This window comes from Physeter macrocephalus, chromosome 20 (assembly GCF_002837175.3).
Source record: "Physeter macrocephalus isolate SW-GA chromosome 20, ASM283717v5, whole genome shotgun sequence".
Classification (NCBI taxonomy): Eukaryota; Metazoa; Chordata; class Mammalia; order Artiodactyla; family Physeteridae; genus Physeter; species Physeter macrocephalus.
In genome coordinates this window covers 75,573,943-75,593,133 of record NC_041233.1, presented here as the reverse complement: position 1 = coordinate 75,593,133, position 19,191 = coordinate 75,573,943, and the positions used below count along the sequence as shown (strand labels likewise).

The 19,191-nt window shown below is 41.6% G+C and overlaps 1 protein-coding gene across 2 annotated transcripts; it reads left to right on the top strand.

Annotated features, from left to right (window-relative positions):
- The first annotated feature begins 153 nt into the window (after window positions 1–153).
- LOC102994463 (ATPase PAAT) lies at window positions 154–16,289 on the top strand. Of its 2 annotated transcripts, none has more exons than XM_024121495.3 (6): window positions 154–363; window positions 1,189–1,392; window positions 2,213–2,285; window positions 5,344–5,550; window positions 10,538–10,992; window positions 14,738–16,289. In XM_024121495.3, exons 1-6 carry the CDS (start codon window positions 260–262, stop codon window positions 14,970–14,972), a joined length of 1,278 nt encoding a protein of 425 aa, XP_023977263.1. In that variant the 5' UTR covers window positions 154–259; the 3' UTR covers window positions 14,973–16,289. The 2 variants fall into 2 exon arrangements, with proteins under 2 accessions (XP_023977263.1, XP_023977262.1); XM_024121494.3 differs by having other exon boundaries at window positions 154–423.
- The last annotated feature ends 2,902 nt before the right edge of the window (window positions 16,290–19,191 follow it).

The window sequence follows — 19,191 nt, the reverse complement described above, 5'->3', positions numbered from 1 at the left end:
GCAGCTGGACCAGGCTGTCAGTGCGCATGCGCCGGACTCGCTCTTTCCCCCGCAGATTTTGAACCCTCTGCCCAAACCGGCCGGCGCGCGCATGCGCGTTTACGGTAGCTGGTCTCTCCCGACCCCGGCGAGAAGCTGCTCTGGGGTTTGCCGCCGGACGCGGCGGAAGTTGCTCTGTTCCTTTACAGTCCCTCAGTCTGGCGGAAATTAAAGAGCTGTAAGAGAGGTTCCGGAGCTGGCCGGGCGTGTAGGTGGCCAGATGGAGAGCGAGACCGTACACCCGCCACTGACCCGCCGCCCGACGCTGGCCTCCTCCTGGGATGCCGCGTGCGGAGCCCTGGCCCAGAGTCTCCATCTCACCCGGTCTGTTCTCGGCGCCTGGGACGCCGACTGGGAGGAGCTGCTGGCGCCGCCTGCTACCGGGTGCGCCGGGCCGGCGGGGACTGGGGTTGTGCTCGGTGCCAGCCACGCTCCTGGGGGAGCCGGGAGGGGAGGCGGGGGCCGTGAGGGGAGAGGGTCTGGGCCCGGAGCCGAGCCGGTGACGGGTCTGTGCGGGCGGCGAGGGCGAGGGGGCAGGTCCCGGGTGGCGGGCCCGCGGGAAAGAGGAAGCGACTCCGGCGTGAGCGTCGGGCGCAGGGGACAGGGGGCAGGTGACCTGAAGACTCGGCGTTTCACCCCCTTCCCCCTTGTGTCCGTCACGTCGGCTCCTGAGGCCCCCTGTCGGGATCAGAACCGCCTTTCTATCCCGAAACAAAAACCTCCTGTCGACCAAAGTAGGCATTAAAAAAAAAAATCCAGATGTCGAAAATCTTCATCAGCTTAGTTTTGAAGATGGCACACTTTGGTCCTTTATTCCATTCTGCACCCCGCCCCACGCTCACTTCTGAACTGTTTTTGAATTTACACTAGCTGCCCAGTACATATATTTCATTAACTGGACAGGCAATTCTAGGAAGTTGCTTAGAATGTATTACAGAAGTCAAGGGAAAAGAGAGTGGAGAGCCCTCACGTCTAAAGCATCATTTCCTTATGAATTCTGTATTGAGCATTTCGTCAGTGCTTTGCAAGGCGCTTGGACTCCAAATGCAAATGTAAATGAGTAGGATAACATGTCAACCCCTGTGGCCCGTTAAGTGGGTTAATGACAGTGTTCAGAGAACTGTATAATATTTTTCATTTTCTTTTCAGCCAGGATCTGGTGATTTTGAAAAGGAACGTGAACAGCCAGGATGAAAACCCCTGCTTCCTTTACCTGAGATGTGACCCTCCTGGAGGTGAAGAAATCGTTTCTATTGGCATTTTAAGTTCAGCAAGAAATATGGAAGTATACTCAGGAGAGGAGTACTGTGGAACGAGTAGGGGCAAGAATGTTTGTAATGTTCTGGATAACAGGTTTGTGACATATGCGTGTGGAAGTGTTCTTCTGAAGTAGTGTTTTATTTTCTTGAGCTTTTGCGATATTTATTGATTCTCTGACATTGGTGCCAGATACTAGGGGAGAGAAGATAAACACATACCAGCAGACATAGAAGTTTAGACCTTTAGGGATCGTAAAGACAGTCTAGATCAGCCTAGTTGTTTTTATAAACGTGGAAATGGAGAGCTAGTGGAAGAGTGAGAAGTTGGTAAAAGATCATAGCTAGTTCGTGCAAGACCATGATCAGATGAAGTTCTGGCAAGTGTTTCTTGTCTGTTTTCTTTAACTCACAACGATCTGTTTTCCAAAAATTAAGTTGTCTATCGGTCTGGAACGTTGAACATTTTCCTGTAGGAAACTCTTTCCACATAGTGTGTGAGCCCAACCCTGTGCCATACCAGCATACTTAACCCATTTTTATACTTCTTGATTTTTTTTTCTGATTTCTTACAAAGATTCTGAGCCAATTTCTCCTTAATACGAATCAAAATACGAAGTGTTTTGTATACCGTGCATGTTGGATATCACGGGGATGTTGTTGAGCTTTACAGTGTGCTCTGTGCTGCATGAGTATACATTTGATATCTAATTTCATTTTCTCATATAGCTCGTAAGTGGCCGATGTTGTCTTTGTAGCCAGTGCACTTCAGGAGGAAGTCCCAGCTGTTTATGCCTCACCAGGAAAACTGAATCCAAGGATTTAAATATTGTCCTGGAAACCTTTATTTTTAAATGGAACTATTAAAAGGGATAGTGTGTGAAATTTTTTATAAGTTAATTCTTTTTTATTTTCAGTGAACATGAAAAGATTATTTTGTACAAAAAATATCTAAAATTGGAGTCTTCCACACATGCTTGTAAAATAAAGGTAAGTCATTCCTAAATGTCATTTAGTCATTCCTAAGCTAATTGAAAAACTACAGTTGTCTTCCTATTATATATACTTACTTTCTGTAGGTTTGGTAATTTAGTTAGTCCAACTTGGTCCCTGGTTTTAGTTCAGAAATACTCAGTAAACATGTAAAAAGAAATCCTTTTCTAAAAAATTATCAACATTCTTCTGTTAAAATTTGATCATTTATTAGCTACGGTTGTAACCAAAAGTGGGGTCCGGCTGCTCGCCACTCAAAAGCCAATAAAGAGGCCAGGTTGGTGGACAGGAAAGTTTGCTTTGTTTTGGATGCCGGCAACAGCAGGGGTGGGGCGTTGGGGGTGCTGGACTCCTGTCTGAAGGCCGACTCCCCCCACTGACCGTCAGGGGACAAGAGCTTCTATAGACAGAGGGAGGGGGCTGCATGCAGAAACAGTACAGCCAGCTCTGACGGTCGTCTTCAAATTGGTCATGTGGTGGCCTGACCAGCATCATCTTGACTGTTCTTCAGTTCCAGGGTCGGTTTGTTCCCTTTTCCTTGAGGCCAGTTCTCGGAATTGTGGCAGCTTATGTCGTGGCTACAGTCTGGCCAGCATGTAGTTAACTTCCTCCACCTGGTGAGGGTTTCAGTATCTCTAAGACAGCTTGCAGGATGTGGCTCAGAATATGATCTATAGCCCTTGAGGAGGAACTAAAGGTCCTTGACTTTGCTTTATGGCTAAACTATTATTGTTTTGTCCTGTTGACTGCTTTTCTTTGCTTCTCCATTTTTGCACTTCTCTGATTTAACTTATTCTTCGGCTAAAGTTTTTCCACAGACCAAAGGCAGGCTGAAGACAAGGGGGCAGGGACCATAGGGTCCTGCTCCATTTCCTAGTCATGTCATGTACTGTTGTTAGTACAGCAGTATAGTACTTTTGAGCCTTAAAAAACTGAGTTAAAAACATTTTTTATCTTTATATGAAACTTAGGTGCCAAGAAAACCACAAGCAGTTTTGGTCCCCAAATCTAGAAGGCTAGAACACAATCAGGGAGGATTCAGACATGGGTACCACAAAGTTAAAGGAGTTTGGTTTGGTGTCTTCAGCCTGAAAAATATTCTTAAGGCGAACTTTACTAGGGTCATCAGATCTAAGGAAATGGTACTGAGCTGGAAATCGAAAGCCCTATTTTTTAAAAAAATTTTTATTGGAGTGGAGTTGATTTACAATGTTGTGTTAGTTTCAGGTGTACAGCAAAGTGAATCAGTTATACATATACATATATCCACTCTTTTTTACATAAGCCCTGACTGTTAAATGAGCTCTCTTGCTGACTAACACAATAACCTTGGGCAAGTTTCTTCACCTTTTTCGACCTACCTTATGTGTAATATTAGGGAACTGAAGAAAATTCTTGGATTGATTATTTTTAATTTCTCAAATTCTGTGCTGATGATTACTTACAGAAGAGCACACAACTGATTATCCCAAGATGTTGTTTTAGGTGTGTATACTAATAGTTTTTAAATTCATTTAAATAAGGCGATTCATTCATCCAACAAATCCTCGCGTGCCTATTGATGCCAGGTACTGTACTTGGCATTCAGGAATTGGCAGTTATGAAATAAATTGGAATGAAGCCCTCACATCGCAAATACTATAGTGGGCAAGACATAATAGGTTGACTCGGTGTGCAAAATAGGTACTACATTCGCTAGTGAGAAAGGCTTGGGGGTTCAAAAGCAGAACAGGGATAATATGGAGGTTGGAATGTGGGTGTTTACATTTCATGAGGTATTTCCTTACTGGTTGATGACAGTCACATCTTTGGCGCCACACTGAGTTTTCAGATCATGGGTCTGTATTCGCCTGTGTCTTTGTGTGATATATGGATTTGTTATGTCTGTGAAGGTGAATGGTATTTGAAACTGTGCGGTGGAAGTACCAGGGAGTGAAAGAGTGTTTCATTTAGGGAAATCCTTGGGTTTGTATGAAAGCTTCTTCTGGGCCAGTAGTATATGTAAGTTAAAAGTAATAGTTACTGGGCTTCCCTGGTGGCGCAGCGGTTGAGAGTCCGCCTGCCGATGCAGGGGACGCGGGTTCGTGCCCTGGTCTGGGAGGATCCCACATGCCGCGGAGCGGCTGGGCCCGTGAGCCATGGCCGCTGAGCCTGCGTGTCCGGAGCCTGTGCTCCGCAACGGGAGAGGCCACAGCGGTGAGAGGCCCGCATACCGGAAAAAAAAAAAAAAAAAATTAATAGTCACTGATGCACATGTTTGAGCACTTACTCAGTGATATGTACTGGAAATTTTAACACATAATCCTCGTAACAACCGTATAAACTCATTTTACTCCTGACTCAAGTTTGGCATTTGCCCATGGTCACCCAGGCAGAGCCATCACTGAACTCAGGTCTGTCTGATTCTAGATGCTGTTTTCTTTCCACTTTGCTGCTTTCTTGTCCTACAGCACACATGAAATGTCTTTTGGTCTAGAAGCATGGACAACATGAAGAAGCATAAAACATTGGAAAAGCTACTGGGATAGAAGCCAGAAGAAACAAGCTCAGAGCTCAACTTTGCTAATTGGGTGTCTTTTTCAAGTTAAAAAAACCACCCTGAACTCCTCTTTTTATGTGTAAACTATTGAGCTCTCTTAGGTTGTACTGATGTTCCCTACAGTTCTAAATTCTAAAATCCTGACTTATTTATATTTAGTATTTCACAAACACTTGCATGTGACACTGGACAGTCTTATTTTGTATTAAATAATACAATAGCAAGTTTCAGTATGTTACGATCTCAGATTGGTATAGTTTATCTTTAATTCCCTAAACTAAGTAAGTAAAACATTATTTATACATAATCTTTTATTTAAAAAGGACTTTTTGCATTTACATTGTTTTCTTGAGTCTCTTTTTTTGACTGTGGTTGTTCTAGAGAAACCTTTAAAATGTACTTGAAGTTAATTTTTAGATTCTTGAGTGCTTCACTCTTTGGAATTAACAAGAAATGACCTTAAATGATGATTATTTTTATTATCATTAATTTTGCTGAACTTTTGTATTGTAACAGCTGCTCTCCTTTGGTGAAAAGCAGTGTGTGTTCATCAGTAAAGTTGTGGTACACGTGAGGCCACTTTCAGCAAATTCTTCAGCAGGCTGTCCTGCTCTAGGATCAAGGATAGACCTGGAGAGGGTCCAAACCATCATGGAGTCCATGGGGTCAAAGTTGTCATCTGGAGCTCAGCAATTGATGAATATGGTTATTTTCCAGCAACAGGTGAGTAGAAATGGATTTCTTTCCAGATACTATTAAAATTCTTTAAATGATGTCTTCTTATAAGGACATGTACAAACATAAATCTTTTTATTTCAACTTTTGTTATTGATTTAACTGTTAGCTTTACTAACTTTTCTAAAAATAACATTCTGTAGACCTACTGCCTTGCAAAAAAAATTTCTGTTACAGATTTCACAATTTTCCATGAATTCGCTCTTTTATTCATTCAGCAAGTATTTATTTAGCCCCTTCTTAGTGAATACCACAGTTTTGGTTACTTTAGAAGATTCAGAGATGAATTAGTCGATAGCCTGTTGTTAAGGATCTCTGTAGTCTTGTTAGGGGAGTCAGAGCATCTAAGTGGGGAATGATGAGGAATGCTAGGAAAGGCTTATTAAAGGAAGTAGCATTTTATCTAGGCCTTTAAAGAGGAAGGGTGGGATTAGGCAAGTAAATTTGGAGGGATGCAACCTGAGAGGCAGAGAACAGTATGGATTAAATCTTCAGTGCTAGAGGAATAGGACGTAGCTAGGAAATGAATAGAAGTTCATTTCTCTGGAGTGAAGAAGTGACAGGAAGTTTCAGGTAGACTGGGGCTGGATCTTAGAGGATTTTGAATGATGTTATAGAGTTTGTGGGTGTTTTTTAGCTCTGTTGTTTTTTTTGTTTTTTTTTTGTGTGTGTTACGCTGGCCTCTCACTGTTGTGGCCTCTCCCGTCGCGGAGCACAGGCTCCGGACGCACAGGCTCAGCGGCCATGGCTCACGGGCCCAGCTGCTCTGCGGCATGTGGGATCGTCCCGGACCAGGGCACGAACCCGCGTCCCCCGCATTGGCAGGCGGACTCCCAACCACTGCGCCACCAGGGAAGACCTTAACTCTATTTTAATAAATTTAATCCGCTATTATGTGTAAGATGAGTCAGTAGGAAAGATGCGTCAACAGAAAGTGAGGCTACAAGAAGGAAAGCAGCTCTGTTATTTCCGTCATCCAGAGGAGACTTAATGAGAGTGTAAACTTGGAAGGAGTAACCTGATGCTGGATTGTGAGAGGCTACAACAGTGGGGCCATTGGGACTTGACAACTAACTTAATATTGCTTCTGTGGGAGAAGAACAGAATCAAACGTGAAACTAAAGTTTTGAAAATGGTGATACCATAATATACATGGAACCCAAGGGAGGAAGCGACTTGGGGGGAAAAGGAGTTTAATTTGGGAGTGTTGAGTTTTAGGTGTGAATAACACATGCCCTGGGATGATGATGTGAGGCTTTGGAAACACAGGTGGGGCTGGTGGAGAGGAGGGAGGTTTGGGGGGAGCATGCCTAGTAGATGATGGGGAAGGGGGTGAGGGGAGAGACCGGAGCCAGGAAGGAAGACCCTGGGAAAGTAGGTGCGTTTGTTAAGACCACAGGAAGAGGAAAAAGGCACCAGAAGAGCAGGACACAGCAGTGCTTAGAGTTGCAAGAGCTCTGATGTCACGAGACCTGAATTCAAAGCTCTTAGTTCTGTGTTATTTTGGCATTGCTTCCTCTTTTTGAGAATAAATTTCTTCGTGTTTACAGTCTAAACAATGATACTGGTAAGATCATAGGATGAAAGTTTAAAACCAATAATATGAGTTTACAAACATATAACTTTTGTGAGATTTGCCAATATTAATTTGGGACAAGTATCTTTGGATCAACAGGCAGACATAGGAGAACAGGAGAGTTGATGATAATCTTGGAAAGCATGGAAAGGAGAGCTTTAAAATGAACAGTGTCCACACTCTTCTTCCTCTGGCACTATTATCTCACCTCCATACCTCAGGAGGTTCCTAACTGGTCCTCCTGCTCCAGTGCTCCCTCTCCACAGTGCAACCAGAATGATCTCAAAGGGTCAATCAGACTCGACTTCCCCTGTGTCAAGCCCCCTGACTGCTTCCCTTGACACTCAGAACTAATCCAGATTCCTTACGCTCTCATCTGAGATCTGGGCCCTCGTTACCTCCTCAACCTCATCTCCTGCTGCATCTCCTTAGATGCCTTGCTCTAGACATTCTGATGTGGGTATTCCAAATATCCAGATGTGCTCCCACCTCAGGACCTTTGCCCTCTTAACTGTTCTCTTTGGCCAGAATCCTCTCTTCCTGATCTTAGCAAGTCTGCCTTTTTCTTTTATCTCAACCTCATCTTAAACGTTCCATCTTGAATGACACCTTCCCTAACCACCCTGATTAAAATATTAGCCTTTTCCTCCAAATCTGTATCATATTTTCATCAGCGCTTTCTTGCCTGTTTTTGTTTATTGTTCTGTGTATCTCACTAAAATATAAGCTTTGTGCAAAGAAGACCTGTCTGTCTAGTTTATGGCTCCGAGTAAATTTTATATAATATATATGCCCTTTGGATTATCAACTGAGTACTCCTTGGAGATCTTCAGGGGGTCAGTTTGAATAGTGATGAGAGGACAAGCAGATTTTGCGGCATTAGATAGTAAATGGGTAGTTAGAATGTGGAGGTAGCCAGGGTAAAGTGGGTTGTTTCAAGAATGATAGAGATAAGGAACCTGCCGGTATCAGAATCCCTTGGAATGTTTATAAAGTGCAGAATCCTGGCCCTCACCAGTGACCTGAAACACTGAGGATGTGATCCAGAACTCACCTATTTTATACAGGCAATGCCAGATGAGTCTTAATGCAGAGCATATTTTAAGAACAGATGTTTGAGGCGAAGGATCTAGTGGACATAGAGATTAAACATTTAAAAACAAGAAATTTTTTTTGTGTGGAAAATTTTGGAAACATTAGAGAGGGTTAATGAATTAAGTAAAATCAGTTCATGGACTGATTTTTATGTTTTAAAACCTTGACTTTGGAAAAGAAATGACATGAATAGTAGTTTGTGGGGTTTGTTGCCCATGTTTTTAGGGTTTTTTGTTTAATTCCCAAAATAATACATTTTCTTCGCTATGTAATTTCCGTCCATTCACAGGTACGTAAGGTATATTGTAAGAGTGCTCTCGCAGCTCTCATCCTATTCCCAAGCTTGGTGTGTGTCCTTGTCGCATTTTCTATCATATAGAAACACAAGTCCTCCAACCCGCAGCACGTGTGTGGTGACCCCCCAACACGCGTGCTAAATCATTATCTATGGGGACATTTGGGAGGCCCGCTGGGGAAGAAAGAAGGTAATCTTGTTAAATCGTCTTTTAAACATGCTAATAAAAGTCTTCCTTCTCGTGGGGAGGCTATATTTATGAATGATTCTCACAGGATATACCTGGTTCTCTAGGATTGCTTTTGTCCACAAACAAGGAATCCATGGAATGTCTTCCTGGAAAGTGTCATATAAGCTCTGTAACTATCTGTTGAGTATAAAGTAGGGATGTTTCATGATCAGAGCCTCTCCTTCGATGGAAGGGGTGTAATCACACACTGTTTGGAACCTTCATATGTTAATTGGGGCAGGGCCTGTCCTGATGAGGAAAGGACCTGAGGAACAGCTTTCTAGACTCCCTGCTTGACCTTTGCCTTGTGGTTTCTTGTTTTCTGGAAAGTTTCTTAAAAGTGATTTCTTATTTCCTTGTATTTGAAGTTCACATGTGCTGACTTTGATTTGTTTTTGCTTTAGCAATTTAGAATAATTGAGCAGGAATTCTGAATCTAAGTGCCTGGCATGGTTGTCCTTTAATGTTATGTGAGGGAAAGCTGTGCCCCATTTTCTCAACAAAAATATAGGCAGTTATTCAAGATTTTCACTGTTTTCCACTGAAAAGATAAAAACATCTTTTTTTCTTGCTTTTTCAAGGTGATACTTTTTGGATTTTATGGTAATTTAAAAAGTTAAAAGACAGACCTTTCAGAAATCCTACAAGATGTTCAGAGATCCTTATTTTTTTCAGAAATCTGAGGGTATTTTTGCAAATTTGTATTTGTCTTGTTCACTGTCTTATTTCCAGTCCCTGAAACAGTACCTAACACAGAGTAGATTTCTGGTAAATATTTGTTGAATGAATGAGTTTGGGGCTGGCTTTATCCAAGAATCATTTTTTAGAATATTCAGAAAATATATGGCCTTAGTGTTTTCAGCTAATCTTGTATAATATTTTTCTCAGTCTCTCTAACTAGATACTGAGCAACATTAAGTATGAGATGATATCCCCTATAAGAATCCCTAGTAGAGTTCTGTGTGTAGAAGTTACGATGGAGGTGTATAACTTAACAGTTAGATAGGCTAGAGGTAGTTTTGCTTTTCTCTTGTGGAAAAATTGAAGAGCATAGCGAGAACATGGCCCTGTATAGGAGACAGTGTAACCTGCTCTCAAAGGTGAGCCTGAGTCTTCTCAGGAAATAATATAGCATAGCCGGTGGAGTTGAGGCCACAAAACATAATCATTACCCTACAAATTATTAAGGCAGACTTCGCCAAAAGGTAGCTCGTTTTAGTCATTGAAAATGTCACAGAAGTACTCATATAACATCATACTTTAAGTATGTAACTATCTGGTCTACCTTCCAATGAAAATAAATTGCATATCCTTAGGTTGAATTACCATATGTGACGGTGGGCAGATGATTTTTAATTCTATGGAAGTTATCAATTACTGTGACACAGCTGAGAATACTACATTTTATTACCATATATTAAGGAGGCCTTTGTAGAGGAAACATTAAAATAAGCCCGTGCAGTTTTACTAAGTATGCTTGTATTTATTTGAATATTTTCCTTAGCAAAACTAGTGAAATGATTAGAAGTCCTGACTCTGGAGTTCGGTGGCCTGGGTTCCAGTCCTGCTTCTGCCACTGACTAGCTGTGTTACCTTGGCCAGGTTGACGTTAGTCTTGGTCTCCTAACTTAATATTGGGATAGTAGCTATAGCCTACTCCATGTGAAAGTTTTGGGGATCAAATGAAAGAAGGCACATTGCCTGACCCTGAGTTACTCCACAGGTTACCTGTCATTATCATTCATGTTAATAATAACATTTTCTTATTTACCTTGCTTAGAATTGTATTCCCATTGGAGAGCAGCTTCAGTCAGTTTTGGGAAGCACTGGATACAAGCACATGATCGGACTGCAGTCATCTTCCACTTCAGGAGCCTTCAACAAGTCATCCTCCACACCTTTCCCTTCCAGAACTGGATTGACATCTGGAAACATGACTGCAGACTTAAAAGCTTACATTGATAAAAGTACACAGCCAGCTGGTGGAGGAAATATGACAGGCCTCCAAGAGTGCAAAATTGTGCCACAAAACCATTCTCTTCCTGAGAATGATCTTAAGAATGCAGTATCTTCTTTCTTACCAAAGAAAGCAAGTGACAACTCACATATACCTAACTCTGAGTTGCTGCCTTTTCTGCAGAATCTGTGTAGTCAAGTGAACCATCTCCGTGTGGGACCCAACACCAAGTGGCAGGAAAGCATCACCAAGCCCGGCGAAGGCACTGTTGGTGTTACGTAAGTATTTAAGACAAGTGTGGTTTAGATTGGGGGCAGGAGGGGGGGAGGCAGGTGGAGGAAAACAGGTTTGTTTCAATAACTACTGCCTGAAAATGTTTCCAGAGAGGATTTTAGGAGCTTTTACATTTCACCATTAACACACTATAGGAAAGAAATACTCAGCAGAGTAGGATGGATTGCTTTGAAAGAAGTGGGTAAAACTGGAGGTGCCGAGTACTTCTCAGGCGTCTGATGGCAGGGGTACAAGCAGCAGATAGGGTCAGAGTAGAGAGTTATCTGCATGAATGGAGAGGAGCTGTGTTGACCATGATATGTACATTTTTTGCCAGATTGTATGAAGTGAGCCATTGTAACAGATTTCCTTTGTAGATCATGTGTGACCTGGGCTAATTTCGGAGCCATCCAAACATTTTTCAGCTCTAAATTATTTCTAGTGTACAGGCCCTTATCCCCTGATCTCATAATTCCAGTTTTTTCCAGTCCTGCTTTGATTGAGGGGTGGCTAAGTGTTTATGTATGTTCCCCATCCTTTATATAGATGTAATGTGTCCCAATTTCACACTAGATTGGAATTCAGGACTCTAATCATAGTTCTAGCTTAACTATTTTGCCTTACTGTTTAAATCTTTTGGTTTAGACTTTTTTCCCATGTAAAATGAGGTCGTTGTGTTGGTTGAAATTTTAATGTGTCTGATAGCATTGAAATTTGAGGAGTTTAATAAGTTATTGAAAAAAAAAAGTGGTTCTTACTTGGGCAGGACAAGGAAAGATAACAATAGTCTTTAACAGTTGATAGTCTACATCAGTGTTAACGTGTGATATGGCAAAAGAAAACAAACAAACAATAAAACCCAAAGAAAAAAAACCTAGACATTTAAAAACTGCTCCTGGGTCCAGCTGAGGTGGAATGTCCCCATTTCTCTCAGATCCCCCACTTTACCAATAAAATCCCTGGACATAATACAGCAAACATACAAAGACTATAAAAGGTGGGAAGAAGTCAGATTGCTCAGGGACTGTGAGGCTTAGTGTTCCTTGGTTCCTACTTATCTGAGAGTTTCTTTCATCATAGATGGGGATAGGATTTTGTCAAATATTTTTCCTATGGCCATTCATATGATCATGAATTTTTTTCTGTAGTCTGTTCATATGGTGAATTACATTAACTTCAAAAACTGAACCTGCCTTGTATACCTAGAATAAATCCCACTTGGCTGTGGGCTGTATTTCTTTTTTACACAATGCTGGATCTGATTTGCTAATATTTTGTTGAGTATTCTTGCATCTAATTCATTAAAGATACTGGTCTGTATTTTTCCTGTACTGTCTTTGCCTGGCTTTCTATGAGGGTAATACTGGCCTCATAAAATGAGTTCCATGTCTTAGAAGAGATTGTGTAAAATTAGTATTATTTCTTCTTAAACTGTTTGGTAGAAGTCTCTAAGGAAACCAGCTGGGCCTGGATATTTCTTTCCTGGGAACTTTTAAATTACAAATTCAGTTTCATACATAGTAAAGTTGTCAATTCTCCCCATTGATATGAAGACTTAATGTAATGCGTACTGAAGTTCCACCACAATACTTTGTAGACATAGACAGGATTATTTTAAAAATTATATGAAAAGCAAAAGAGGTAGAATAGCTAAAACAACTTTGAAAAAGAAGAATGAGGGCTTCCCTGGTAGCACAGTGGTTAAGAATCTGCCTGCCAATGCAGGGGACACGGGCTCGAGCCCTGGTCCGGAAAAATCCCACATGCCGCGGAGCAACTAAGCCCATGTGCCACAACTACTGAAGCCCGTACACCTAGAGCCCGTGCTCCGCAACCAGAGAAGCCACCGCAGTGAGAAACCCGCACACCGCGACGAAGAGTAGTAGTCTGTGCTCGCTGCAACCAGAGAAAGGCCCACGCGCAGCTACAAAGACCCAATGCAGCCAAAAATAAATAAATAAATTTATTTTAAAAAAAAAAAGAATGAAGTGGGAGGAATCACTCTTCCCATTGTCGAGTCTTATGTAGTGAGAGTATTCAAGATGATGTAGTGATGGCAGAGGGACAGACACATAGGTCAATGGAACGTAATAGAGAGCTCAGAAATAGACCCACACGTGGACTTCCCTGGTGGCACAGTGGTTAAGAATCTGCCTGCCGGGGCAGGGGACACGGATTCAAGCCCTGGTCCAGGACTATCCCACATGCCATGGAGCAACTAAGCCTGTGCACCACAACTACTGAGCCTGCGCTCTATAGCCTGCAAGCCACAACTACTGAACCTGGGTGCCACAACTCCTGAAGCCCACGTGCCTAGAGCCCGTGCTCTGCAACAAGAAAAGCCATTGCTATGAGAAGCCCACACACCGCAACAAAGAGTAGCCCCCGCTCACCGCGATTTAGAGAAAGCCCGCGTGCCGCAATGAAGACCCAAGTCAGCCAAAAATGAAAATAAATAATTAAATTAAATGAAAAGAAATAGACCCACGCGAATATGCCCAACTGATTTTTGACAAAGGTGCAACAGCAATTCAATAAAGGAAAAATAGTCTCTTTAACACATGGTGATGGAGCAATTGGATATCCAAAGGGTAAAAAGTGAACCATGACCCAAACCTCATACCTTACACAAAAATTAACTCAAAATGGATTGTAGACTTAAATGTAAAACATAAAGCTATAAAACTTTTCTAATAATACATAGGGGACAATCTTTGGGGACCTCAGACAGGACTTCTTAGCTATGACACCAAAAGCAAGGTAATAGAAAATCTGATATATTGGATGCCATGAAAATGTAAAACTTTTGCCCTGTGAATGACTCTGTTAAGAGGAATAAAATACAAATTACAAAGTGGGGAAAAATATTTGCAAATTATGTATCCAACAAATGACATATCTAAAATATAGAAAGAACTGTCAAAACTCAACATTAAAAAAATCCAATTAGAACATGGGCAGAAGACATAAAGAGACATTTTATCAGGATGTACAAAAAGCAAATAAGCAAATGACCTCATGGCTATTAAGGAAACGCATATTAAAACCACAATATACCACTATACAGTTACTTAAATGGCTAAAATAAAAAGTTTAAAAGTGGTAACGATAGCAAATACTGATGAGGATGTGGAGAAACTGGATCTCATTTTAAATCCTGTGAGGTTTTAAAATGGTACAGCCACTCTAAAAAATATTTTGGCAGTTTCTAGTAACTAAACGTACAGTTGTGCTCCTGGGCATTCGTCCCAGAGAAATGAAAACATCTGTCCACGCAAAAGCCTGTACACGGTTGTTCATAGAAGCTTCCAGTAATTTAATAAAGTTGTGTGGATTAAAAAAGAGAAAAACTATTTAAATTGTACAGTTGCTTGGGGAAGTACTTGGAAAACCTTAAAAAAATCTTGCAAGATTACTTTAGATTTGGAGCTCAAAATCAAAAGGACCCTTTCTAAAGAGCCATTCTTTGAGGGTAGAAATTCCATCATCTTCATTTTTATATTCTCATTTCAATTGTATGCTTAAATGTTTAAAGAATTGAAGAAATAAGAATGCTTTGGGCATTCAGGATTGTGGTCACCTGTTGAGTGTGTATTTTAGAACCTGGAAATATGTTGTAAGGAGACAGTATAGTTGTGGAGACAAATTTCAGCAATGTGTGTTGGCTGCTTTATCGTACTACAGTTTGATTGTTTTTGTTATAATGTTAGGGAAAATTGTTACATTATTATTTTTTAAATTTACTTTTAGAATGGAAGAGCAATCCATTTGTTCCTACTTGGAAAAGATTCTTTCTAAAAATATGGAACTGATGGAAAAGAAACTTATGGACTACATTGATCAGCGAATATATAAACTCCAGGAGCACATAGATAATAAGATTGCTTTGTTAGTGGACTTGCTGCAAAGTCCCAACTCCCTACCCTCTGGCATGCCTCTAAGACATTATGACTCTGGAGAAAGACTTTCAAATGGAGAAAGATAGCACTGAACATGTTCAAAGTACTACAGATATTTATTACAAATCCAAACCCCCAAAAGTCAAAGCAACTATTTAATGTCATTTGAGGATCACCGTTTACTTACATAAAGCAACCTCAGTGTTCATTTTAACTATACTGTTACTGTAAATCTCATCCTGTACACTAAGAGTTAACATGATAGGGTCAGAAATTATTTTTGTTTTCCATATTTTTCACTTTTATAAGAAATTCACATATACCTCTGGGTTGCTTAAAGTGTTCAAATTTTTTAAGGCTTCCTAATGCTTTTCATTAGTTGGTAGTCTATGTGTGTTTGATTGGAATACTCTTAATTTTTAGAAAGACCTTATGTTTTACGGGTATACAGAATGCTTAGAATACTTGATATTCTTTCTTTTTCTAATTGATCTTGGAAAACTGGGTACTTAAGACTTGCAACCTTTAATTTCAGATCACCATATTACCTTTTTTATTGTTTATTTCAGATAAAATATTAGATGTGATATTTGGCATGTGTAAAATTGGTTTACATTTTGGCCATTAATTTTGTGTCCTGTCACACTGTAGTTATGGATAGAAAAGTAAAAATTAGAACTGACCTTTGTTAGGATTATTACTTTAGATTTTCTGTTTGATGTAAAATGAGAGAAGTCATCTTGTTTGATCTCCATCAACTCAGGAAGCAGAAGGAATTCTCTCCTTTTCTGAGCTGATACAGGGTCTTCTTTCCAGAGCCCTTTTCTGATTAAAGTGTGAAATGCTGAGGTTCTGCATTGAAGGATTAAGGCATATGAGTCAAGGAGATTACAGTTCTCTCCGGCAGACATGATTTTCAGAAATTATACCTATCGTATATGTGTTGTAAGGTGATATAGTTGCATCTAAAAAATAAATGCATCCACTCTGGAAAGTACTTGTCTTAAACAAATAAAAATATTTTTTTTCATCTAATATTTAAGATGAAAAAGGATGGTTTACACTCATTTAGTATGTTGTATTTTGATGAATTTAGTTCTTTGAAGTGAAAACTAATATAAAGTGTGTTCATTTATTAATCACTCTGACCTTAGGGACGTGAGGACTTGTATATTACTTTTATCAGTCTTTTCCTAATTTATTAACAACATATGTAGCCATTAGGTAGCATTTCTTTCAGCACTCAGGAGAAATGTGTCTCATTTAAAGCTGAACCCTTTCATTAATAGTTTATACAATTTCTGATTATTGTGGTCTGTTCTTTGATTCACAAATTGCTTTAATATAATTATAACTAGAATACATATGCTATGTTTTCTAAAGTAATTAAAATAAATACAATATTCATGATTATAGTAGTAGAAATAATTCAGATGAGCTTTAATTCCTGATCATCCATTTCTTAATCTCTCCATGTTAATAAAAACCTAAATTACATTTTATATATATTATTCATAGGTATTGATTTTCTTATACTTACAAATTGCTGTACGTATGTGTATGTAATTGCTTTATTAAAATTATTATCACCTAAGAAAATACTGCCTGAATTTGCTCAGATAGGAGGAGCAGACCACAGTATGCACAAAATCTCTATTAAGTCTTTTTTTTCTTGTAACTTTTCTCCCCTTGTATGTGGCACACCCAGTAAGTCAAGTCTGGGAAATCAGGGCTGGCAAATGCACCTTCAGAGGTGTCAGGGTAACCACTGCAGTTTGAGGTGGCTGCAAGGGGTGTGTGGGTGATCAAAAATTAAATCAAGATACAGGTTACAGGGGACTTCCCTGGTGGCGCAGTGGTTGAGAGTCCGCCTGCCAGTGCAGGGGACACGGGTTCCAGCCCTGGTCCGGGAAGGTCCCACATGCCGTGGACAACTAAGCCTGTGCGCTATAACTACTGAGCCTGCGCTCTAGAGCCCGTGAGCCACAACTACTGAGCCCACACGCCTAGAGCCCGTGCTCCACAACAAGAGAAGCCACCGCAATGAGAAGCCCGTGCACTGCAATGAAGAGTAGCCCCCCGCCCTCTGCAACTAGAGAATGCCCGCGTGCAGCAAGGAAGATGCAACGCAGCCAAAAATAAATAAATAAATTTATAAAAATAAAAAAAGATACAGGTTACGTATTTTAATTTCCACATTGCCTCCCCTTTGAGTATTAATTCGTCTCCGTCTTTCCTGTGGTAGCATATTAAGGTTTTCATCCCTCTGTCATCACTGGACTTTGATCCTTTTAGGTTCAGGGCAAGGAGTGCGTTTGTGTGCTGCTGCCACGTGGCTCATAAACAGAGACGACCACCGGAGGCTCTTCCTCACTTAGCCTCAGCCTAGCTTTCCAGGCTCATTGGCCACCACCACATGACCTGCGTTGCAGCCCGTCCTTTCTTCCCAAGTCTCCTCAAGCTGTTGCTTCCGGCAGATGAGAGTCCTCCCGCACTGTTCTCCACCTCTTCCTGCCCTAAATCACACTACTGTTCAAAGCTTAGCTGAGGTGCAGCCTTCATGAGCTGCCCTTGGTCTCTCCGTTCCTCAGCAAGCGACTGGACACGTGAAACAGGAAAAAACAACACAGAAGGCTCTTTTTAGGGGTAAGTAAAACAGTTCAGATTGGCTCAAGCATATGATGCGTGTCAGGTAGAGGAAAGGCTTGAAAAGGTAGCCTGGGTCTGGCCTGGGAAAACCATCACTGCACCACTCGGGATTTGTTAGCACCAGATAATCAGTGGCTCAAGCAGGAGGTGACATCATTCTCTCTGGGCCTCAGAAAGAAGGAGTGGAGCTTTGCTCGTGACCTCACGTGCAGAATTTCTTGGCATTCTTCTCTGGGTGCTATGAATGTACAGCCATGTAACATCTGATCGCCTGACAAAGGTAAGTCAGTGTTGCTCTTCATTTGCTCCCCAATCTCTGTCAGAATCACCTGGGGAACTTGTTAAACATTAAGGTTTAACAAATCGCAATCTAACAAATCACACCAGAGGGAGAAGTGGTCCCTGAATAGGCATTTCAAAAGATCTCAGGGTTATTATTATTTAGATAACAGGCTGAGCTTGGGGAGTCTGCTTTGGTCTCTATCATAGCACACCTCGACACAGAGCCATCTGATCAGCCCCTCCCATCTGTCTTACCTGGGAGCTGGTTAGAAAGGCAAACTCATGGGCTTTACCCCCAAACCAATGAATCAGAATCTCTGGTGGGGCCCAGCAGAGACCCCTTGATAAAGTTTCCATCAAAAACTTAATGTTTTCACTTTCACACTTTGCATCTGGATCAAGCCTGTGAACGGAACACATCTGTGGTTGGAGAAGAGCCACCATCAAAGGGATCAACTGCTCACATTGGCATCACAGTTTACAGTGGTGACACCTCTGTTCTCACTGAAACCTCTCAGACAGTAATAGCCAGCACCGCCATCGTCAAACCACACATTATTCATTATCTTTTCACTTTCGAGAAGAAGCAACGGGCTCAGGGAGCTGAACTGCTTTGCCAGCCATTCTATCAAGTAAGTGGGGAAGACGGGCCTGGGATGCAGGACTCCTTGCCTTCCCCTTGCTTCCATTCTCTGTTCCCCATACCCATGTGGGTTTTGGTATAGAACTTTCTTACTTGGAACTGATCCCCTTTGACATTTGAAATCCAAGGCTGTTGAAAGAAGTGACTCCTCTTCCATTGCCACCTCTCAAGGTAAAGCAAGTACAGCATCTTCCTAGTTGTCCCTTTCCTTACATCACTACTTCCTCCTCTTTTTTTTTTTTTGGCTGCGTCATGCACAGCATGTGTGGCTTGTGGGATCTTAGTTCCCTGACCAGGGATTGAACCCACGCCCCTCTGCAGTGGAAGTGCGAAATCTTAACCACTGGACCACCAGGGAAGTCCCACTACTTTCTCCTTCTTAAGGACAGTCCCATGCCCTGCATTTGGACAGCAGCCCAGGATTTCAGTTTTCTACCATTTTGACATTTTCTCTCCAAATGCCCTCAGAGACCATGTTTCCAAGATGACTTAGAAAAAAAAACACAAGGATAGAAAAACCTGAATTCTCTTTCCATCTTAGTTATTCCTGCTGTGTAATTTTGTGGTATGCGGGCCTCCCTCTGTTGTGGCCTCTCCCGTTGCGGAGCACAGGCTCCGGACGCGCGGGCCCAGCGGCCGTGGCTCACGGGCCCAGCCGCTCCGCGGCATGTGGGATCCTCCCAGACCGGGGCGCGAACCCGGTTCCCCTGCATCGGCAGGCGGACGCGCAA

Bases quoted from the DNA above. Each gene is read 5' to 3' on its own strand.
- LOC102994463 (XM_024121494.3), top strand. From the start codon at position 260: ATGGAGAGCGAGACCGTACACCCGCCACTGACCCGCCGCCCGACGCTG. The intron at 424-1,188 runs GTGCGCCGGGCC...TTTTCTTTTCAG, and splicing joins CTGGCGCCGCCTGCTACCGG to CCAGGATCTGGTGATTTTGA. The intron at 5,551-10,537 runs GTGAGTAGAAAT...TACCTTGCTTAG, and splicing joins TGGTTATTTTCCAGCAACAG to AATTGTATTCCCATTGGAGA.